This window comes from Mytilus californianus, unplaced genomic scaffold (assembly GCF_021869535.1).
Source record: "Mytilus californianus isolate M0D057914Y unplaced genomic scaffold, xbMytCali1.0.p SCAF_6, whole genome shotgun sequence".
Taxonomy (NCBI): Eukaryota; Metazoa; Mollusca; class Bivalvia; order Mytilida; family Mytilidae; genus Mytilus; species Mytilus californianus.
The window spans coordinates 76,395,807-76,420,057 of record NW_026262712.1 but is presented as its reverse complement, the minus strand read 5'-3'; the positions used below and the strand labels follow the sequence as shown (position 1 = coordinate 76,420,057).

Genomic DNA, 24,251 nt, shown 5'->3' with positions numbered 1-24,251 from the left:
AACTTATTATAATAAATCTATGTCCATGGGATAGATAAACCACCCTTTTAACTTATGTCTATGTCCATTGGATAGATAAACCACCCTATTTAATGTATGCCTATGTCCGTTGGATAGATAAACCACCCTATTAAACTTATGTCTATGTTCATTGGATAGACAAACCACCCCATCTATCTTACGCCGATGTCTATTGGATAGATTTGATTTGATTTGATGTTCTGTGTTTTAACGCCACTTTTAATCACCGCTTGTGTGCTATTTCGTGTCGGCCAGTTTTTATTTGTGGAGGAAGCCGGAGAGCCCGGAGAAAACCACCGACCTTCGATAGGAAAACTGACAATCCTATTCAATTAAGATTGGAGTCGAGTGCACCCGCACCGGCGGGGTTCGAACTCACAACCTCAGTGTTGACTGGTTAGTGATTACAGTAGTAGTAACTACTTAGACCACTCGGCCACCGAGGCCCCTCCATTGGATAGACAAACGATCCTATTTAGCTCACGTCTTTGTCCATTGGATGGATAAAATAAAACGTAAGTTAGTCTAATTCGATTACTTTATACTGTGTGTTTACAGGCAACACACAAAGAACAGAAATATAGGCAGTATTTCATTGTTGGCGGTTAAAAGTTGAAAAAATCGATATAACTTTGCGTCAATCAGCCAACACAGAAGTACTAAGGTAAATTAAAGTTTCACACGAGAAACTTTATACCGGTAGTAGTACTTAAATGACATAAGACATGATTTTTCGTTCCCTATAAATAAAAAAGATGTGTCATGTCCGTTAAAGAAATTACAATCCATCAGAGTCCACAACAACTAACAGCACACCAGAAGTACTGTAAACATTTGATAGCAAGGGTTTGACTCCTCAGAATGTCACGAAACACACAAAAACAACATATATCAACAAGACAAAACACAAAAGTACCAATCTAAGAGTACTCGAAGTTACTTAAAGCCTGTTAAAAGCTCATTTTAATTGATAAGTAAATCATTTTGGCATAGAAATTCGAGGATAATTCGGTAGGTGCGGAGCTTAAATGTCTTTAGCGATAAGATAAATTATAGCAGAGCGACAACAATTAAAACAGTTGAATAATATACAACTCCTCGTCTAATCAAATTGCTTCAACTTTTCCTTCAAACGTTGATGGTACATATGTTTTCCGTGTCCTAACTTTAAAGGGAAATTTAAGCAATACGATTGGACGAGTAATTGCAGCTATGTGCTTATTGCAGGATAAAATACTATTTAGTAAGATTTACAACACTGATAATGACATTATGACTCAATTTTGTTATATCACAACACAAGTAAAGGATATTGATAAAATGAAAACGTTAGGTGCAAAGTGGGCAATGAAGAAATCATATTTGGAAGAATAACAGGCAAAACCATGTTTAATATTTTATTAAAAAAAAAACATTGAATTGAACTGGCTCATAAACATTCGTTAACCTTCTAAATTTTCGCTTTAATCTGTACAAAACTCGTATTTTTCGGTTCTGTTCACATATTGTTTCTGTTCATTTAGTTGAATGAATACCATATGGTTTTAAATGGTAAATTAACAAATCCATGACATGCATTAGTTTTGGGTTGACATAGTGAAAGGATATCGCATGGTCACTGATACTCTCCATACCCTGTGAATATAAACTTTATATGTTACAAGTACGATAGTCTAAAAAAACCCAAGAAAATCCAAAAGATGACATGAATTCAACTAATGAAAATTCAGGACAGGCATAATTGAGACAGAAGTCCAAAATAACAAAAAGATGGCAGAAATTGACACCGTCATTGTAAAGGAAACCATAATGGTTTCAACAAGTACAAACTCAAAACATTAAGCAAACTGTAAATCGAACAGTAGAAATACTGCTTATGTGTAGATATTTGAACGCATAATACCTATTTCAGTGCGCACGCGTACATTAAGAGTTTTTGGTTTTATAATCATCAATTACGCTCGAATAAACAAAAATCTTAAAGAACAAATACACAACTTGTTTATGATTATCAAAAAGCGTTGTAAAATAATTCTAACAACTACATTTGGTGAACGTAATTTTCAAAAGACAGTCGAATGGGAACCAAACGTGCCCCATCTCTTGTCTACTTCTTCCTTTGTATGTTTTGGAGATGATATCAACTTTTAACTTCACTTTAGCTTAATTTCTAAAAGTATCACACTCAAAAATTGAGAAACATTACAGTATCCCTTTGAACTTTCCAGAAAACCCACAGATACAGTTAGATTTGTTCAATATCTTGCTTAAGGTAGCACTACAGTCAGAATTTTCTGACTCTAACCAACAGTCTTTAAAGATTAATTTCTCCAAAACTACTCAATGGATTTTTAAAATCTTTAACTCATTTTAAAGCTGAAATATTACTCTTTTGTAATCCATAGATAAATTTATTTTTAGTATGATAAATCTCAAAATATAGCTCATTAATTGCCAAAAAGTGGTCTTCCAACTTGGATGAAAATGGCACATGCAGGTCAAATGGTAGTAAAAATTTGTTTTCATTCCTTTAATCAACCATATACAAGCTGCAAAACCGTGTCTCAGATTATTGATATATGCCTCCAGTAAGAAGATATATTGATTTAACTGCTGAGTGCCAAACCTCATTTCACCTTTCATATTTGGAGACCTATAAATTCATTTAGAAACAAATTATCCAAAAACTGGAACACGGTATTGTAGAAAATACTCCCTTTAATCACATATATCAAAGTCAAGCCAAAGTGGGTACCCATAAAGTTTATATTTTCATTTTTTCCTAACAAATCTCATGAAAATTTTTCTGAGAAATGACCTAAAAACGGAATTTCCCCCTTAGAACCCCTATAAATGCAACATAAATACAAAAATTCCACTGGGAACACCCCAGGAGTGTTCTGACACCATTACTTTATCAATAGAACCACACACTTTGTCTCTTTGATGCTCTAATGCTGTAAATTTTGCATTATGTGTGGCACTGTGCAACACTAACTTGGCATTTGGCGGGAGTTTGACGTCACAGATTTGACCAATATCTGTGATGTAGTAATGAAATATAGACAAAGCTCCGCCTCTGTCTAGACAGTCTAAGATAAGAGAATAACAGGATTGACCAGCTGCATATAATCAATATTTAACATTATTATTCTCACTATAAAGAATAATTTTCATTTGTATTTTAAAAAGAAATATACTATTATTGAAATTAGCTAGAACATTAAAATTGTGCATCAAAAGACATGTTCATAAAAAGATCCAAGACCATCCACTTCTTTAAAAAAAGACACTCCCACATGATTTTTGGGTTTTATGGAATTGAAAAATTTCACATAAACTTAAAATTGGCTAAAATGCCTAAAACTGTATTTAAATGTAGAAGACCAAATAGAAGAAATTTATACAGGCAGTCAGAGGCTTTCAAAGACACTTTTACACTCTTTTCCATATTTTTTTTCATTTTTTGTAGATTTCCTCCCTTTAGTTTTTTTCCTTTTCATATCTTTTTCTTTTTCTCTGTTTATAAACATGTTATATAAATTACGTTTGTTGTAATACAATAAGATAAGACCACAATATTTATCTTGTGGTCAGGGATTAACAGCTGGACACTGGTATCAACAGATGATTGACATATTAACCCCTCCCAAATGCCTATATATTTAGATTAATTACCATATCCTTTTATTTACATAAGTTCATTATCAATTAACTCCCTGTTGTGATATGATAATGACTTTGGGATTTTTACAAACTGTGCAGAATAATACTTAATTCAAAATTATGTGATAAAAAAAATATCTTCAAAAAATCATTGATAGACTGTAGTGCTACCTTAACATCTAGAAATTGACAATAACAATCGATTCAGAATTAAACTTTAAGGCAAACAAATATATAAATTTCTCACAAGAAACTTTCCGTTTCTATATAGTGACAATTGCAAATGGAGTATATATCCCCAAGTTGATACGATATGTTTTAGGATTTTGTTCCATCTCCTTATTTCCCTAAACATGGTTGTTACTTGTAAGGAAACTAATGCACAGTTGGAGTTATCTCTTCGAACATGTTACGGACTTGGTTGTGTAGTGTTTTTTTTTTACTGTGTTGTGTCTTTTCGTCTTTTTCTGTTGTTTATGTTTCTTCGACTTACGGTATTTTAGCCAGCTATAAAACCAGGTTTAATCTCTATCTACAATAATATTCAAGATAATAACCAAAAACGGCAAAATTTCCTTAAAATTATCAATTCAGGGGCAGCAACCCAACAACGGGTTGTCCGATTCATCTGAAAATTTCAGGGCAGATAGATCTTGACTTGATAAACAATTTTATCCCATGTCAGATTTGCTCTAAATGCTTTAGTTTCAGAGATATAAGCCAAAAACTGCATTTTACCCCTATGTTCTATTTTTAGCCATGTCGGCCATGTTGGTTGGCAGACGGGGTCATCGGACACATTTTTTAAACTAGATACCCTAATGATGATTGTGGCAAAGTTTGGTTAAATTTGGCTTAGTAGTTTCAGAGGAGAAGATTTTTGTAAAAGTTAACGGACGACGACGACGGACGACGGACGACGGACGACGGACGCCAAGTGATGGGCCAGGTGAGCTAAAAAGGATTGAATTTTGATTTTAGCTAATATATATATAAATAAAAAGTACAAGTCTTGCTACTTTGGAAGCCAATAATAAAAATACCATTGAAATACGATGTCTGCATGCCTAATACTTCAAAAAGACATACTAATTCATGATTTATTATTAGACTATTTTCATATTACTGACTTCTGATTCTGGAGTATATGATTTTTTGACAAGTTACATACTCTGTGGTAGGGCATTCTTGTACTCGGTCAAGTGAGAGCAACTAAAAGAAGTAAAATCAAGCTTACAATCGGTGCAATTTTGGGAAAACATTTACTGTTTTGTGTTTTCTTTACACGACAAAATCATCTGGAAACAGTCAATTTTCCCCAAAAATTGCACAGATTTTTTTTTTGTCAGACATATCTCGAATTTTCTCTATGACAATAAATCAAAGTATTAGATTAAGATATACATGTACATTACCTTGCGAGGCCCATTTGCATCAAATTTGTAATACCATTCAGGATAGTCTCCAAACAAATGACTTTCTGGCTCAAAACAATGAAATCTACTTCGACCCAGTGCATCACTTGAGTTGACAACTTTAACCCCAACCTTTTCCAAACATTGTCCAGTTGCGGCGTCTGAGGCAGCACCGTCTTTTCGGCATAGTTTCGGATCCTTTCCTTTAGTACCGAGCCTTGTTAGTGCTTCCCGGCTCAAAACATAACCTGCCCCTCCACTAAAATATCCTTGTTTACTAAACATTTTAAAATGGTGTCCAAAGAAAATAGGGTCACTTGTGTTATAGTCTTTTAGAAAATATCTTAAATTTTCTAGGATAACATAAGTATCGTCATCGGCTTTCAAAAACCAATCAGCTTTATCCCTATAGTTTTCAAAAATGTAATCAAATGCACCAGAATCCTTCTGAGTGAGATGTTGCCTTCCTTCTGAAACGTTCAGACCAATAGTTGGGAAACTTGAATTTGACACTGAGCTCATAAATAGTAATATATTACATCTTTTTCCCCATGTCTTTTTAACATGAATAGCTCTTGTCTCCAGGTTTTTTGGACATGTCATTACATAACATAACACTCGAACTCTTTTTTCTAGATTTTCTGCGATATTATTATCATCTACAAATTTGATAAAAGAAAATTTAACTTTGTGTAAACCATTTCTCTGTTTGACTAAGATTTTTATTTTCAAATATATTTATTACTACTTTGGATCGATCAATCATGTGATTGCTACGGTCATTAAGAATTTAATATGGAGATAGAAGTGTGGCAGTGCATATTAATAACATAGCAATCAAGTTTTTCATCTATGTGTTAAAATTTGTTCTGAGCACAATATGCTTTCCCTTTCGGGGCCCCTGTTATAAATCCCAACTTTTGTAATAGATATATATTACAAAAGAGAGGCAAAAGATATCAAAGGGATAATCAAACTCGTTAAAGGGCAACAACTCCTATTGAGAGTTGATAAACAATTTCGGCCATATTGACATATTTGGAAATCTTATCCTGCTGACCATTTTTGCTTTTTAAAATTGTTATCTATGTTCATGTCAATAATATCTATATTTTTAACAGAATCTTGTCTTGTTGATTTTTTTTGTAGAGCAAAGATTCTGTCTATTATAATAGTTTTCAACATAATTAAGAAACATGAAAAAATTAGCCTATTGACGTTTTCATTCGCAATAGCTTATTTGTATATTTGTGTAATTTGGTTTGCTGACAATTTTTTGCTGTTCTATCTTCGTATATACGCTTCATTACAGTTTTCCAACATATTAGGTAAAACACTAGTCATCGGTTAACTCCTATAAGGAGGTGACTGACATTTTTCTGTATATAGTTTATCTCTATTTTAAAAAAGTTTCCGACAAAATCACAAAACGGATAAAATTCGTCATTCAACATCAACAACTCATATGCGGTGTCGACTTACAATTTAGACCGACTTATTTGTAGGTCTTATTTTGCTGATCATATATGCTGCTTACAGTTTCTCCCTATAGTTTATGCTAACAACACAAAATTCGTAATCCATGGGCAATAACTTATATTAAAGAATTTGATGATGATTTCGGCCATGTTGAATTATTTCTAGAACTAATATTACTTATTACTTCTGTTTTTCTTTTCGTTTCTCTGTTTCTACCAAAGATTCCACAAAAAAGACCAAAAAAAAATTTAGTTGAAATCGTCCATCAAGGACAATAAAACCCGTGACAAATCGTTTGAAGATTTCGGCGACGTTGACTTGTTAGTAGATTTTGTCCTGCTGATTATTTTGGATATTCAAAGTTTCTCTTTTTCTTGTATAGTTTTCGCAAAAAGTTCAAAAATAGTCATTCAAGAGCAATAACTCCTATATGGAGTAGTATGATGATTTCCGCCATGTTGACTTATTTGTAGATGTTATTTTGCTGATCCTTTTTGCTATGAACTGTTACATGTACTATTGTCCGTCGTATACAAATGAAATATTTAGATGGCATGCAATGATCATAATGATGTATCGTATTGTTATATAAATAAAACCAATGTTTTGACTTCAACCCATTGGTAGTATTTACTAAAATTTTTGAAAAAACTTAAACATTTGCACATATACATTTAGTACAGTAAGATCTACTCCTAAATAGATAGTAGATAACAGTGACAAAAGGAGTTTTGACTTCCACCAATTGGTAACCGAGAGGTTCGTCGATATGTTTGATGAGGGTCTGGATGGGGTTTACAGATTAAAGAAGAATGGACCAATACTGCAGAAAAATGGGCCCAAAAATAAAAAAAAAAAAAAATAGATCCCGAAAATAATGAATAGAGAATAAAATGATGTTAAAATATAAAGAATAGAGATTAATCGGGAAAAAATATAAAGACTAAAGAAAAAAATAAAGAATACAGAACTGGGGGACCATCCACCTACAACCTCTTTGATATCAGTCAACATTACCCAATTCAAGGACGGAGTTCGATTTCCAGTGACGAAAAAAAAAAAGAATCCACGGTAAATGAATAGGCTGACGTCACAGCAATGGTTTAACTCTAGTATATTAGCACAAACTGACAACTTCGTCCAATCAAATTATTTGAATTTACCTTCTAAGTTTCATAGACCATACTTTTCCCGTGTACTAATTAACTATGCATGAATGCCAACAATAAGATTTCATTGTATTGTAATCAAGATATTAAAAACAAAAATTGCCACTGGCTATTTTTTAATATTTCTTTTGTCCATAATAAAAATGTTTTAACATATTCTACTATTGAAATCCTTGGTTTAAAATAAATGCTTTTTTTATTTAATGTTTTATTTCGTATTTATTATACGGGTAGAGCAGGATCTGCTTACCCTTCTGAAGCACCCGAGATCAACCCAAGTTTTTGATGGGGTTCGTGTTGCTCAGTCTTTAGTTTTCTATGTTGTGTTTTGTGTACTGTTGTTCGTCTGTTGGTCTTTTTCTTTTTTAGCCATGGCGTTGTCGGTTTATTTTCGACTTATGTGTTTGAATGCCCCTTTCGTATCTTTCGCTTCTCGTTTTAAAAGACACTAGAACACACCCGCGAAATCGCGGGCCTTTAGAGCGAGGTTGAAAGTATGTTAACTGTTGTAGGATGAATTTTTGTAAAAGATTTTATGACTGGAGAATTTCAGGAAAGGTATCAAAAGTCATAGGTACTTGGGGACAGGACAATTTTTTTTAGCCCTCCCCTTTTTTCCAAAGTCCGTTATATTTTGTTTTCTGATAATTTCAATTATTTGTCGCGTTTTTCTGTACACTATGAACATACATATACTATAAAATAAAGTGTATGTGCTATTTACTATCGATTCCAAGTTGACTATCCACGGCGGTCACTGATATATTATACAGAGACTCTCTATTATATTATATGTATGATCATAGTATACAGAAAAACGCGAAAATAATTGTCCTGTCCCCAAGTTCTTATGAAAATTATGTGTAACAGTCCTAAACGGAAGTCTTGTTTATGACTTAAAAGTCCGTCCGATGACGGAAATAATATCCGGACGCCTTTATTTTCGTTTCCCTCCCAAAATAACCCAAACTGAATAATCATAAGCGAGGATAACAAATGCGACTATGCATGGTACCTATAGGACACAGAGGCATGATGATTAATTTATTGTGGAAGGAAGAGAAGCGACACAAAAAATGTGGTCTTCTCATTTAATAGTATAGAAGTTACAATGTATTATCATTGAAATAAAGAATTATATAACAATATGGTTCTTAAAATTTTGATCAGAGTATAACGCAATCTTGTTATTGTAGTTATTCATCACCCATGCAGTTCCCTTGTACACAAGAAAATCAGGTACCATGAAACCTTGCGATTGGAAATTCAAGCAACTTGATGATGATGGCGAGATATTGTTTACGTTCTTAAGGAACGTGATCCCTTTAATTATATATTGAAAAACTTATAATGTCTGAAGAAAATAAGCCACCGATATCTATATTTTGAAATAGATTTAGCTTTACTTATTTTTTTTTTAATTTCGAAACATGCTATCTTATAATTAATCTATTGATAGTCAGTTTTTTAATGCCTATCCGCTATGATGGGACATAAATATCTATATTTTTTTTTAATTAAGGTTCATCAAAACCTGTTGGCAAATATGGTCGTATTTACATCACACATTTTATTCTGAGTACAGAGAAATCTGTGCACCTGGTAAAGTTTTAAGGCATGGCAGGAACTAGATAATTAAATCTAAAATGCATTTTATATTTCAGAAAATTACAAACTTTTATGGAATTTGAGATTCCTTTTTTTCGTTCTCAGAGAAGGTGCCAAAATAAACTAAGTTTGGAAAATTTTTTGAGATGCTCCCCTATGTAATAACATAACCGAGTTGTTTAAATTTACCTGGACAATAGATGGACAATAGATACATGTACAACAATAGGTGATTTAAACAGTATAATTGAGTGGACCTTATCAAATGAAATTCAGGTGTATGTTTATTTTGGCACTCTTGTGGACACGAAAAAAAAAAGGGAATCTCAAAATCAAAGTAACTTTTAAAAGAGAGGCCAAAGATACCAAAGGGACATTCAAACTCATAAGTCGAAAATAAACTGACAACGCCACGTCAACTAAACTACCACCCACTTTGAACATTGGATGGAAAATGAAAAATATATATTGTGCCACGTTATCAATACTTGGTTATACTCGAATATCACATTACTTTAATGAGCACGAAAATAAACTGATTTCCAAAATATGTGGATCTAAAAATAAAAAAAAAAAAACGGGACAAAATCCAATATTTTTCAATACATGTTATTCCTCATAAAAAAGAGAAACATTTTTTTTTCTAATTTGTATGTTTTCTTTATTTTATTGATTTAAGGTTCATCATAACAAATGGACAGATATGGCTGTATTTACACCTCAAAAACTACTCTGTGTACAGACTTACCTGTACAGTTTTGAAACTTTTAAGGCCTGGCATCCACTAGATGTGAAAAAGTTAAATGCATTTTGTGTTTCAAAAAGATAAAATCTTTTTTGGATTTTGATGGGGATTTTTTTTCGTTCCTGCAGAAGGTGTAAAAATAAACTAAGTTGGGTAAATCTTTGAGATGCTCCCTTTCGGGGAACAACTGTATTGCATTGAATTGGTTGTCCTTGATTGGCATGGGCAATGGAAGGACAATAAATAATTACACAACAATAGGTGAGTTAAAGGGTGTAACTGAGTGGACAGTATCAAATGTAATTTAGGTGTTTGTTTATTTTTACACCAACAGCAGGAAGGAAAAAAAATGCCCATCAAAATCCAAAAAAGATTTTATCTTTCTGAAACACAATATGCATTTAGATTTTATATATCTAGTGAATGCCAGGCCTTAAAACTTTCCAAACTGCACACTTTTGGCAAAGGTTAGATAATTGAACGTGACTGCGTACTTGTTCATCCCTCCAAAATGAATAAAACCAAGCAAATTTAAACTGGTATAATTACAAAAAATTAAGGAGTTGACAAAGGTAAAGAAATAGAAACAGAGACTGTGTAGTAATAAATAATATAACCCAAATGTAAAGCACTGCGCGAATTCGAACTACATCTTTTCATTTATCCCATTTGGTGCCAAAGTTTTGAATTTTCTTATCCAAAATCTTTTTTTTTATATTGGTGCTGTTTTGTACATTTTTTAGGCGTTTACATATATATAGAAATCTCTGTATTATTGAAAAATTATTACACCAGGGTTTTCGATATCACAAACTAGTCAAAACGTTTACTAAATTTTATCATCGGTACAAGGACATCATTCGTAAATATAAATCAACATGCAGACATCTTATACGTTCAAGTATTTCACATCCAATATTTTATGGTAATATTCTTTACAAAGCACAAAAATGTCGGCATTCACCTCAAAAGCTGACCAAACCTTTAAACAGACTTATTCGTAAAGAATATAGTTACGATACTGTTGTCAAGTCATTAAGGATTGCATATTTTGGTATTAATATTGATTCACTCATAGGGTCTTTGCATCGGAAATAAACACATTTATTCTAAAACCAGCTGTTGGCATGATACTGGTTATGTTCTTCTCATAAATTTTATGATGGTATGATACTAAACCCCTAACGGGAGGGATTGTACTTTATTTTCATATGATGAAGGCATAATCTTTCAATCGGTTTAATTGAGGTCTGGAGCTGGCATGTCAGTAACTGCTAGCATTCCTTTGTTCATTTATGTATCATTGTCATTTTGCTTAGTTTCTTTTGTTACATATTTTGACATCGGACTCGGATTTCTTTTGAACTGAGTTTTACTGTGCGTATTGCTATGTGTTTCTTTATTTTACATTGGCTAGAGGTATAGGGGGAATGTTGAGATCTCAGAAAACATGTTTAACCCCGTCGCATTTTTGCGCCTGTCCCAAGTCAGGAACCTCTGGCCTTTGTTAGTCTTGTATGTTTTACTAATTTTAGTTCATTTATATGTTTTGGAGTTTAGTGTGACGTCCATTTTCACTGCACTAGTACACAGTTTTATTTAGGGGCCAGCTGAGGACCACCTCCGGGCGCGGGATTTTCTCGCTGCGTTGAAGACACATTGGTGGCCTTCGGCTGTTGTCTGCTCTTTGGTCGGGTTGTTGTCTCTTTGACATATTCCCCATTTCCATTCTCAATTTTATATATATATATACAGGGGCATAGGAGTCGAAAAAAGGGGTCAATATCCGCTCCACACACTTTCAAGAGTGAGGGGCAAAACAATGTCCCCTCCCACAATTTTTGGCATTTTATTTTGTATTTGAAATATAAAATGGCTACCAAAGAGGACATAAACTTACTTCAAAACTATTAGATTAATCTTTTTTTCTTGCTTGCCACTTTAAGTCTCCTCCCTTTTCAATCTACTCCTACGTCACTGATATGTATCAAAGTAATCAACGATAATTTTACTCGGACACAGCTTTAAGAATTGAAAAACTCTAGTGTTAACGCAAAATCCCTAATTTATTAAGGTCTTAATAATATCCAAACATCGTAGTACATAAACCAGAATGAACATTTTTTTGTGTTTAATATTTTAAATTATGAAATCGTCTTAAAAATGCCAAATTTATTACTTTCTAATTCAAAACGTCGTACAAGTCAAGATACAAAACAAAGTAGCAAGGGACCTGACTACTCGTGCAGAAAAAACTATACGGCAACGCTTGTTACCAGCCTGTTTTTTTTGTTACCTTTGTTCTGTATCTAATACTTGTTTTGGCACCTTTTGTAGGAACGAAAAAAAAAGTGCACTGAAAAATCCAGGTAAGTTTTGAATTTTCTAAAGCATAATATGCATTAAATTTCCTGATTCACAGGTTTGTCTGTACTCAGAGTAAATTTCGAGGTGAAAACACAGCCATTTTAGCCAAAGGGTCCACATGAACTTTAACATAGCTTTAGCTTCACTATGAAATTGAAAAATGTTTTCAAAACATGTAGAACGCCCACCTGCCACTGAAGATCATTAAACTATTATATACTTTAAAATTCAGACATTATAACGTGTATTTATATTGCGATTTTTGAAGATCGGACAAAAGTGCGAGATTAATAATTGCGATTTCAGGAAAATCTGCATACAGATAAATGTATCAGATATCAGCTGTTGAATGCGAGTTCTTAATATTGCGATACGCACCCGGTCGCATTATTCGCATTAATAAAAACATCGCAATAATTTCTGAATTCACAGTGTGCTTATATTTTGGTGAATTTAAATTGCCATCTGACCTCAATATACATACTTACACCAGCATCTGCTATCACTTCATTCTGGAGTCTAGGGCCTTTAAAAACCTCTATGTTTTTATATTTGATTACATTTAAACCGCAAAGTTCCCAGTCTTTTTCTTCTGCATTCATAAGCTTAATATATGGGAAATCGCTGTAACACATTGTACAGATATGACAGCTGTGATACTAGTAAGTAAATTCACATTCATATTAATTGACTCACTTTTACAAACACCTGTGAAACAAGTAGTCGGTGAAAACAAACTATCAATAGACCAATTATAAGATTACTCGAGTTGTAAATACATTGTATGTGCTAAATTGGATAGTCAATGAAAATGTATATACTAGGAAATTAAGTGCTAGGGTCAACACCCCTCGCTCTAAATTTAATAGTATATACCTTATCATAAGCTAACCGTTGCTACCAGAGTCAAAAACATAATCATGGGTAAAAATAGTACAGCAAGATCTTCTCCAAAATATAAAATATATATCAAATACAATACGAGTATGTTGTAACCGTATCCCTGTTTGCACGATGTCCAAATATAAAAAAGATAGATGACAAAGTTAAGCGAAAGGGAAGCTAAAGAGTGTTTTAATGGCATATTTTACATTTTGCTTAATATACTTGACATAAGTGAAAAAAAAACCTGTGCATCTTAAAAAACTGTCTTAATTTTACAGACATATAGTTTTCACTTGTAATTGTCACAATCTTGATAGAATATTGCTTTTCGAGATATCCGGTGATACTCAACTCATCACGACGGATTTTTCATGATTTTTAGCACAAGCTTATTGTCGAACTTTTGTGCGCACGAAATTTTATGGTATCGTTTTGGCACTAATTAATGAGGAAAAACATTTTTGTTTTAATGAGAGATACCTTATTACGCAACAACAAATAAATGAAAATAAGCATCATTATGTTCAATTTGAAAACATTAGCGCTCAGAAATTCGCTTACGGGTATAGCAGACAACCAAACAGTATTGTGTCTTTGTGGTGAGGTGTAACACAGTTCCTTAAATTACATAGAATATCGATTTATTTAAATGGTGTACTCTAGTGACATAACTTAATCCAGACTTCAAAATCTCACAGGAAGTTAAAATAAAGCACTTCCGGTGGTAAGACTGAGCGAAATTGATATGGCATGAACTCAATAAATATGTTCCATAAGGCAGAACAAATGTAAGAAAGAACCTAAAATGCACCCACTTTTCAGTGGTGATATGGCGCTATAACTTACGGTACGATAACGTACAAGGAATCGCACACATTCCCATACTCTGAAAACGTTAATATTCAAAACTGTTCCATTATCTAAATTGTAAAGATATAAATATAATATTTGTGCATGTAGTATTTACCATATGATTGAGAATGCACAGTTTTTTAAATTCGCTATAAGACTTTTTTCAATACATATCTGACAATAGTTATAATTGTAAAAATTTAAATAAATCTTCTAAATTTTTATGGCTCTTAACTCAAGAAAATGTAACTCTTATGGAAAAACTGGGCTGCTATATTTGTGACTGTTTTGAATTAAGGAGATATGTAATGCATATTGACACTAAGTCAAGTAAATGATTTGAGAATGAATGCATATAATGTAATTTTAGTCTTTTATTCACAATATATATGTGGTTTTTGGCTCTGATTCTGACCAATGCTAATATACTAAATATATATTTTCAAGTGACTATTATTGTTGTTGTTACCAATTATGTAAATCAATTGTATCTGATTTTATGCCCTTTATGGGCCCTGTAATTTGGGAAATAAAAATATTCTATTCTATTCTATTCTATTCTATTCTATTCTATTCTATTCTATTCTATTCTATTCTATTCTATTCTATTCTATTCTATTCTTCTATTCTGTTCTATTCTATTCTATTCTATTCTATTCTATTCTATTCTATTCTATTCTATTCTATTCTTCTATTCTGTTCTATTCTATTCTATTCTATTCTATTCTATTCTATTCTATTCTATAGTATCTAAATTTTATGAGTTATGAAACAAATACCCAAATATTGTACATGTATGACACTTACCGTGATGCGCAAGTCGGTCGTCGTTTTGGATCATGATTGCAGCATTTTCTGAAGATTTTGTTTTTTGAGATCGAGATTGCAAGCTCGTCAGTGTTGTTAAATAGGTTACCACAATGCCGACAAACAATCCAAGAAAAAAGTCTCTTTTCTTATTCATTTTTAGTTTGCAATTATCAGTTGAATCTCTTGTGGTACTTGAAAAATAGAAATAAATGAAATGAAAAATAAATATTGATTAAATGAGGACGTTTTAATTAGCCAAGGTGCAACATGTTTGTAGTACCATATTATGTATACATATTATATACATGTATACGTCTAAACATGTTACAACTTTATGACAGACATTCTCCATCGGAAAGCCCATAGTTATACAGGACTAACACAATGTATATTTTAAATAAAATTATAATTTGATGTGACGGCATGGTAATTTCATTATCATCCTTTAAGACGGAAAAACATAGCTGATCTGAAAGATATACCATCCTACTTGCCATTATACATCACTAGAACACACCCGCGAAATCGCATGGATTTAGAGCGTGGTTGAAAGTATATAAACTGTTGTAGGATGAATTTTTGTAAAAGATTTTATGACTAGAGAATTTCAGGAAAGGTATCAAAAGTCATAGGTACTTGGGGACACTATGGTATTTATTTTAGCCCTCCCCTTTTTTTCCAAAGTCCGTTACTTTTTGTTTTCTGCTAATTTCAATTATATTCGCGTTTTTCTGTATACTTTGATCATACATATACTATCAGTCCGGTATGCGGTTCGATAAAATTGCTCCCCTTGTTTATTTCGCTCTCCTGTCAAATCATGTAATTTCTCTACCTCCAATGGTAGACGCGACAACGAGTGTCGTCATTACAGGTACGATTAGAGGAATCAGATAGGAATTAGACGATCCTCATTAGTATAGGTGAGTTGTTTAATAGTTGTTGCTTTAGGATAAATGCATGTTTTAGATTAATTCATAATCAGGAATAGATTGAAAGGGAAAGAAACGTGTTGCTACGAGAACCCGGAAACCGATGGTACAAATTTTTTGAAAAATCTAGAGACGATCGTTCTGAGTGTGCCACCTACACATTCAAACATGTACACAACCACAGTATTCCCTATCTATCTAATGTGTTTTCATAATTATGTGATATAGGGCAAAAAAAGGTAGCAGTTTTTTGTGCCTTGTTGTTAAGCATTTCCAGGGGAGATAATGTTATTTTTTACGGGTGTGTTTGATAGGTTTGTTACACTGTAACATTATATAATACATACTCATAAAGTTGCTAGAAAGCGCCTCTCACACACAATTAACTCAATTTCAATTATTCTATTTACCGGGTTATTGTAGTCCTATAATAGAAGACTTCGGAGGTTCATATCATTTACATTCAACGTTTTTTATCGGATTTTTTTTTACTATCAATGTTGAACCGTTCAACATTGATAGTAAAAAAAATCCGATAAAACGTTGAATGTACTAGTAAATGATATGAACCTCAGAGGTCTTATATTATAGGACTACATATAAGACTTCCAAGGTTCATATCATTTACATTCAACGTTTTTTGTCGGATTTTTTTTACTTTCAATGTTGCACGGTTGATAGTAAAAAAAAAAAATCCGATAAAAACGTTGAATGTAAATGATATGAACCTCCGAAGTCTTATATTCAACATTGATAGTAAAAAAATGCGATAAAAAACGTTGAATGTAAATGATATGAAATTCAACATTGATATTAAAATAAAATCCGATAAAAACGTTGAATGTAAATGATATGAACCTCCGAATTCTAACATTATAGGACTACTGGTTATTGGTTCTTTATCCTAACTAAATGTTTTTGTGGTGTATATTACAAAAAAAGGGGGGGGGTGTGCTTTAAAAACACTGAAATACCTTAACAATCCTATAATATCTGTTTACAGAATAAGAGAGATATTTCGTATTCTAAACCTAACTTTTCTCACATATTTGTTAGATATGTTGAAAATATAGCCAAACGTATATCCACCCCCTCTTTTCGAGTCAATTCATTAGTTAAACAGACAGCTCTAAAGAATAGGCAATAACCGAAAATTGATAATTTAGCTAACAATGAATTCAATACATTTTTCCAACAAGTAAAGACCAATGGAAACATTTGATATGATTTGATAACATAGTCAATTAAGTAGGATCTTGTGGTTTCGTAGACATTAATGATAATTCAACATTTTCTTTTTATTTCATATACTAGTATATATCATAACATGTATATATTTTGTGATGCATCTGATGTATAAATCCAGTGGCAGATCAGGGGAAGAGTTCTGAGTTCAGATCTGTTTGTATGGGGAACATGTGGTTGGAACCCCCGCTTTAATTGCTTGTTTTATTTTTTTTTGCAGTGTCGAAAAGGATGATAGACAGTAGTTTTATCAAGAAGTTATGGAGATTGTTCCCGAATAGATTCCTTAACATCACAGTGTATAACGGACTAATGAGCCTCGTCTAGTGCAAGCAACTGACATGCCTTACCTGTTACGTTGACAGAAAAGCCCCCACTTTGAAAGCACGTTTACATGTTGTGTGGAAGTTCTGCTATACATCTGACAGTCAGATGTCTTGGAATTATTCTGAAGTACATATGCCGACCAAAGGCATGGAACAGAGGGGAAAGGTTTTAAAGTGATGCTTATCTGAGATTCCAATTTGAACTATAGAAAGCAATATATAAAGATATGTAGGAGAAATAATCTATATGACTAAAATTATCCCACAATAGGAACTGTCTTTTTTTTTGCATACAGAATTTGTCAAATTTATTCATAACAGAAGGGATGTTAATGTATCCTTCATATATTTGTAATACTGATGGTAATTCAGATGCACAGTTGTTTTTCTTCTGCTTTATATATTTATTAACACAAGCAATATTTTTTGTGATATAATTGCTGAGATGATATAGCAGTGCCATTGGTTTCCCCTCTCTCTTTGTTCAAAGAACTTGATCATCTGAACTCTTTTTTTTTTTTAGATTGGAGTTCTGTTCAAAAACAGTGAAAAGAACATATGCTTAATTTTCGTTATCTTTTTAAGACCAGCATCATGATCAAAATAAATTTTAAATAAAACAGGCTGTACATTCTATAAAATATGCCAGTCAACCGGAAATGTTAACACACAAAAAAGGTCTTCAGTATATTGTTTTTTAAACTTACAAAATATGTCGAAGGTTTTAGCATCCCCAACAATTACCATGTGACTTGAATTTTTGATTTGTCAATATCAAGCAAGTTTCGTTTTTATTATCAACAACAAAGGACTTACTCTTGTATAAAACTGTAACAGATTATCAAAGACTGTCTACAAGTACAATTTTAATCCAAGCCGCTGTTCTTTTAAGCACCGTGTTAGCGACGGCTTGGTTGATTGTAAGTGTTGGGTGCAGAGACTGAAATATTTGTCTTTAAATAATCAGACTAGAGACAATAACATTGAGGTAAGTATGTGTAAGGACAACCTTTTCAAGGTTGGTTTGAACAGTGCGAAGGTCGTCTTGGAATGTTAAAAAAGATAATGAAAGTCTTTGTGCTGGTTATTTACATAAGGGAACGACCATTTAACTTCAATTTCAAAAGGTGAAAAAGGGGGAGGGGTAAGATTTATTCCAAAAAAAATATCGTCTGATCCCCAATTCGATGGAAATAATATTGTTGTCAGGCAAAATTTATAACCAAAAAAATATTATGAATTCTGATTTCCCCATACCTTATAGTGTTAAATTTTGAAAAAAAAAAATTTGATTGATGGAGGCGGAAAAAACTTGTTCGAGCTCAGACAAGAAAACCATACCCCCCTTTGAAGTTAAATGGTTGCTTCCTTGTTGAGGGATTGTTTCCTGGCTTGTTTTGATAGAGTATTGTTACATGCTTCACAGATGTTGCTTCCTTTTGATAATTAAAGATATTCTTCCTCTTGATTGCAAGCAAATAATTAGTATAACGTCAAAGTCGGGAATTTGACGAAGATCGCGTTGGCGGGTGATTTTCTCAGACCAATGTGGCATACTACATGTTATTGACAAGAAATGTATCCTGTCCCGCGATCGTTTACAACGCGATTCGCAAAGAAAAAGTTTGGTGGGATTAGTTGGCGACTCAATAATATGTTCCTCCATAACTTCCAAAAACTTTGACATATAAAGTATTTCAAGGTTATGTTGTCCGATGTTTACACATTACTGATGGATGTCTGTTTTTTTTTTTGTCTCTTACATGGTGGCTTTCCTGAAATAATTTCGCCATTTGTATATTGCATACATTGCTGATACAATCATCCGACCGTATGTTAAACATACTGTTAGACCAAATTGAAGATAATCTGAGGGTTTGCATGAGTTATGGTAATACCGCCAATAATTGGTTGACTAACATTTCACGCACAGTAGGCATTTGTGTTTAGATTTGAAGTTCATCATACTTTGGGTTAATAAAAGATTTTTGTTGACTACTTCATGAAACACAAATGCAATTTCAAGACTTAATTTTTAAATTATCCTTAAAATAATCTTTTCAAAAACAATACTAATTATGGGGCACTAGTAGCGACATTGTTAGTTCTAAATAGGACCCCAAAAGTTTGAACAAGAATGAAAACACGCTAGAGTAATATATACGTATGTGTAGAACATGAAATATGAAGACACTCGTGTACTACTAGTAGTTGTAATAGTGAGCATGTATGAGAAAAACTGAAATTATAGCGAGCCACCGTATAAGGTAAAAACTAATATTAGTGAGTCCTAATGCAAAGAACTTTAATATTCTTGAATCTGTTTCTGAGTTGTGAAGAACTAACATCGTCTAACAGTAGGACAGTTATTTAAGTAAAGTACTATAATACAAACGAGTCATTATGCGAAGAACTATAATAAAATTTAGTCTAATGTAAAACAGTTAACTAAGTCAAAATCTCGTATGCACGACTCTTAATGTCTAACAAATTTTCGACTGTGGGTAAACTATTAAGAAAAGAAAAAAAATTAAATAATATTAAATCAAATATTATGAATAATATTAGCGATCAAAGAAAAAATATCACATTATGTCGACGGACAATTGTAAGATGCTATAAGATCGAATAAAAATGTATCGAAAATATAACACAAAAGAAATCTATGAAACAACTGCAATCCCAATTTAAGATGCAAACACATCAAAAGAAAAAAAAATCACACCATGTCGGCGGGCAACTGTCGACTTTTAAAACGTTGTTCGATCGAAACATATGACAAAAAAAACCCAACTGCAATCAACAAATAAGACGCAAAGAGTCACAAGAAATAACAAGATAACGCCATTGGCGACTTGTCAATACTGTATGATCGAACACAAAGATAGCCAAAACATGACACCAAAGAAATAAGACGCAAACTAAATTACAAGATCAATATAAGATGTATGAAACATAATTCCGAAAGTACAATTGTTTAACACAAACAAGAGGAATACAATGATATAAATCTATGCTACCCCAAAAAGTCAACTTGACAATGGTCAACCAATCCGGGTTACCGCATAACTAAGGTGTAACAAAATGTGTAACAAAACTTTTTAAATAATACAGAAATTATGATTGTAGGAGTAATTGTTATTGTTTAAGAAAAAAAACATGTCAAATATGCAAATATTATTTTTAAATAATAGTTTTAATCACTAAAAAGTCGTGTGATGTTACATATATAGGACGGGGTGTGTTCGATGCGTTAATCAATGAGGAAAATCCCGCCATATAACATCCAACTTTGAAATTGCGTACAAATGTCAAATTTAGGTGTGCCACTTTGGTAATGGTCTTAACCGATTGATAATTCATTTTTCAATATTCGTAATTTTTCCCAGATTTTTTCTATGTCGGGCAAAAAAAAGTAGCAGTTTATAAGGAGACCCCCTAATTGACGTAACAACTTGACTTATGGTCGTTTTAAAAACGATTGTTTGCAAGTTGCATTGTTAACAGTTGTACAATATGAAAATTTATTAACGTGATGGAAATATTCATAATGTTTTTACGGAAAGTAACTTTTGTGTCATCTTGACAACCGTACACAAAGTTCATTTCACTTTTCTACCTTCTAAACACAAGAGTTCGAATTCTTTTGTTCTATTTAAACCGCATACCGGACTGCTATGAATAAAGTGTATTTGCTATTTACTATCAATTCCAAGTTTACTATCCATGGCGGTCACTGATATATTATATAGAGACTCTCTATATAATATATCAGTGACCGCCATGGATAGTAAACTTGGAATTGATAGTAAATAGCAAATACTCTTTATTTATAGTATATGTATGATGATCATAGTATACAGAAAAACGCGAAAACAATTTTCCTGTTCCCAAGTATTTTTAGTTGCTAAAACCCGTTGTAATATTCTATGTAGAAAAACAAATTTCTTATTTATATATAGCTGATAATGTAATCAAATCTTAAATACCGGGTATATATATAGTCATCAAGAAAATGATAATGCTATTTGGATACGCATACGATTGCATATAGTATCGCACGGAAGATATATACATTTATCCTTCAATTGGCTGTCTTATCATACATTAACAGCCCAACAGATATCGCTAGGCTGTATCTGTAGAGTCAGGATTCTACTCTGTCAAAATTATCTCCCCATTACGCCAGTTCATTTTTACAATTGTAAAAATGGAAGCCATTGTAGGGATGACGCGCTGCCAATTTGGCTCTTGAAAACCGATAAATTTATCCACATAGCACCATTACGATCCTTATATGCCAGTTGTATTTTAAAAGACAAATGTATCTACTAGCTAATGAGCGTCAGTTAATGTATTTGTCTACATTCAGTCAACTTAAAACTATTGTCTGATCGGTTGTCAGGTGGAATTTTCGAAAATTCATAAACATCTAAAAAAATTCTAATTCAATATTTCGTGGAAGGGCAGACTAAAAATTTTCAGTGGTTGAAGACTATAAACCCTAGATATCACACACAAACAATGAAGTTTTTTTGAAGATATGCATTTTTAAGATCAAACTTAAAAGTCTGTCGTCAAGTATTTTTAGTAAAAAATTGCTATTCGAACACATCTATTCTGTTTCTGTGATTCATTAGAAAGGTATTTCACTTGACCCATATATTTCATTTTTTTTTAGTACTGTGAATTTTCGATGTTATAAAGTCAACCTGTAGCCTTGATATATAAAAATGATAGAATCTGAAGCGAGATGATGTATCAAATACTTTTGCTTTTTACGTTTTCAAGACAAAATATTCAACTCAAACACGCCCTAACATAAAAAGGTGCACTCGATTTTCTCTTTTCGATGCAATTGGTTCCCATTTTTTGGAATTATTTCTTGAGTCACATAATGGAAGGGCAGAAACGAAAATTAAGGAACAAAAAGATGGATATGTTCTCTCCGTGGTATATATTTTTTAAATTGGAGGTTATGCATTTTTTAGATCCAACTGAATAGACACCCATGTCGTGGACTTGATATCTAATTGTTCTGCTTAATTATGTAATAGATAAATTGAAAACTTATGCAAATGGTGTTTTTATGATAAAATACTTTGTAATTTAGCCGAAAACTGTCATTTTATTTGTTTCTATTAACTTTTACAAATTTTGTTTCTATAGTAAACATTACAGTAAGCATTTATCGCCTTCTCTAACAAAGAGCTTCGATTCTTTTGTTCTATTTCAACTGGGTTTCCGCCTGTGTATACTATACAGATATCGCTTTAAAGCTCCGCCTACTGCCGAACTACGTTTTTGTATTGCTGTTGACGAGTGCTGTATGAACCTCCGTGACCTCAGAATGTGTATTGCAGTCGCATTGCTTGACCTTTTGTGAACTATAGATTAATTTACGTTCTGTTTGTTTTCAAGCATTTCTTTAGAGCAATATGAAATAAACCCGTTTTCTGCTAACAGACAAACATGAACAGCAGGATTAACTCCATTTTCTACGGCGCCAATTTACAAGTTCACAGCTTGAATGTGTATGTGTAACACACAAAATCAATCATACAACAATGTCAATTTCAGCATGTTCAGTGAATGTCACGTTCAGTTCAAAATTCTGAAGCGTGGGTTAAATTATACGCTTTTGTTTTATATCGGACAATGTTTTGTTATTTATTTTTACTGTTGAAATAAGTTGTTATGTTATAAGAAATAATTATTTACTTTGAGCGATGTATTATTGTTGACCATGCGGGATTCTTTTCGGAGTACCGGTCATCAGCTGTGTGATTTTTTTTTAATGTTACTACGCCTAAAAGGTAAAATAAACAGAAAGTACTAGATTTAAATCGAAAATAAATGCAATAAATGTGAGTTTTTCTGTCTTTCAAAACAATGTACAAAATCAACTGCAGGATAAAGACAAAATATCAGCTGTCTCACTGAAGCTCGCATTACACCTGTTTCTTATCCTCGTTCAAATACAGCTGATCTTTAAAGACACTAAACAGTTATTGTCTATGTAGTCCATATGCAGGCGCTGCTGTAATGTTGTTACTGAGAAGTGAAAAGTTGGATGCGATCAACAGTCATTTATATAGTAGAACAAACTTACTGTTTGTGTTCTTTATAAATAGTGTATCAGTGTAACTTATAAACCGTTAGGCATAGAGACAAAACAAAACGTTGTAGTAGTCCTTTAAGGGAAATAACTCTTATAAGAATTCACCGAGATGTGTGTTTGCCATTATTACGACATTGAATGTCGTTATTACGACGTATGATGTCGTTAGTACGATTACGACAGAAGATGACGTTATTACGACAAATTTATGTCGTTATTACTAACACGACAGAAGATATCGTTATTATGACATAGGATGTCGTTATTACGAATACGACAGAAGATGTCGTTATTACGACATAGTATAGCGTAATCACGACATTTTTTTTTCAATGTGGCCATAACCGGCTTCCGTAGAAAACATATATAAAACAAAGCGTATATCTAAATTAACAGTAAAATATCATTAGCCTAAATACTAAAACATATCTAAGTGTCATTCTATTAAGAACTATGAGAGACAATCAATGAATTATTCTATACAATATGTTACACCATCTTAAAACTTATCACCACTATAAGATAAACAAAAACTAAATGATCCTTATTGACAATTGTTTACCAATTTTAGCCTACTTTGCAATTATCTCAAAATCTTTATTTAAAAAAA

General features: G+C 32.5%; 1 protein-coding gene across 4 annotated transcripts in view; it reads right to left on the bottom strand.

Annotated features, from left to right (window-relative positions):
- Positions 1-1,404: 1,404 nt before the first annotated feature.
- The window catches only part of LOC127704814 (glycoprotein-N-acetylgalactosamine 3-beta-galactosyltransferase 1-B-like), a 94,073-nt gene continuing 71,226 nt past the window's right edge, over positions 1,405-24,251 (bottom strand). For all 4 annotated transcript variants that reach the window (XM_052209033.1, XM_052209034.1, XM_052209035.1 and 1 more), the window contains 3 exons: positions 15,015-15,208; positions 5,103-5,761; positions 1,405-1,656 (listed from right to left, as the gene is read on the bottom strand). In XM_052209033.1, the coding sequence (XP_052064993.1) occupies positions 1,537-1,656; positions 5,103-5,761; positions 15,015-15,208 (973 nt within the window). In that variant the 3' untranslated portion in view covers positions 1,405-1,536. The remainder of the gene's footprint in view (positions 1,657-5,102; positions 5,762-15,014; positions 15,209-24,251) is intronic.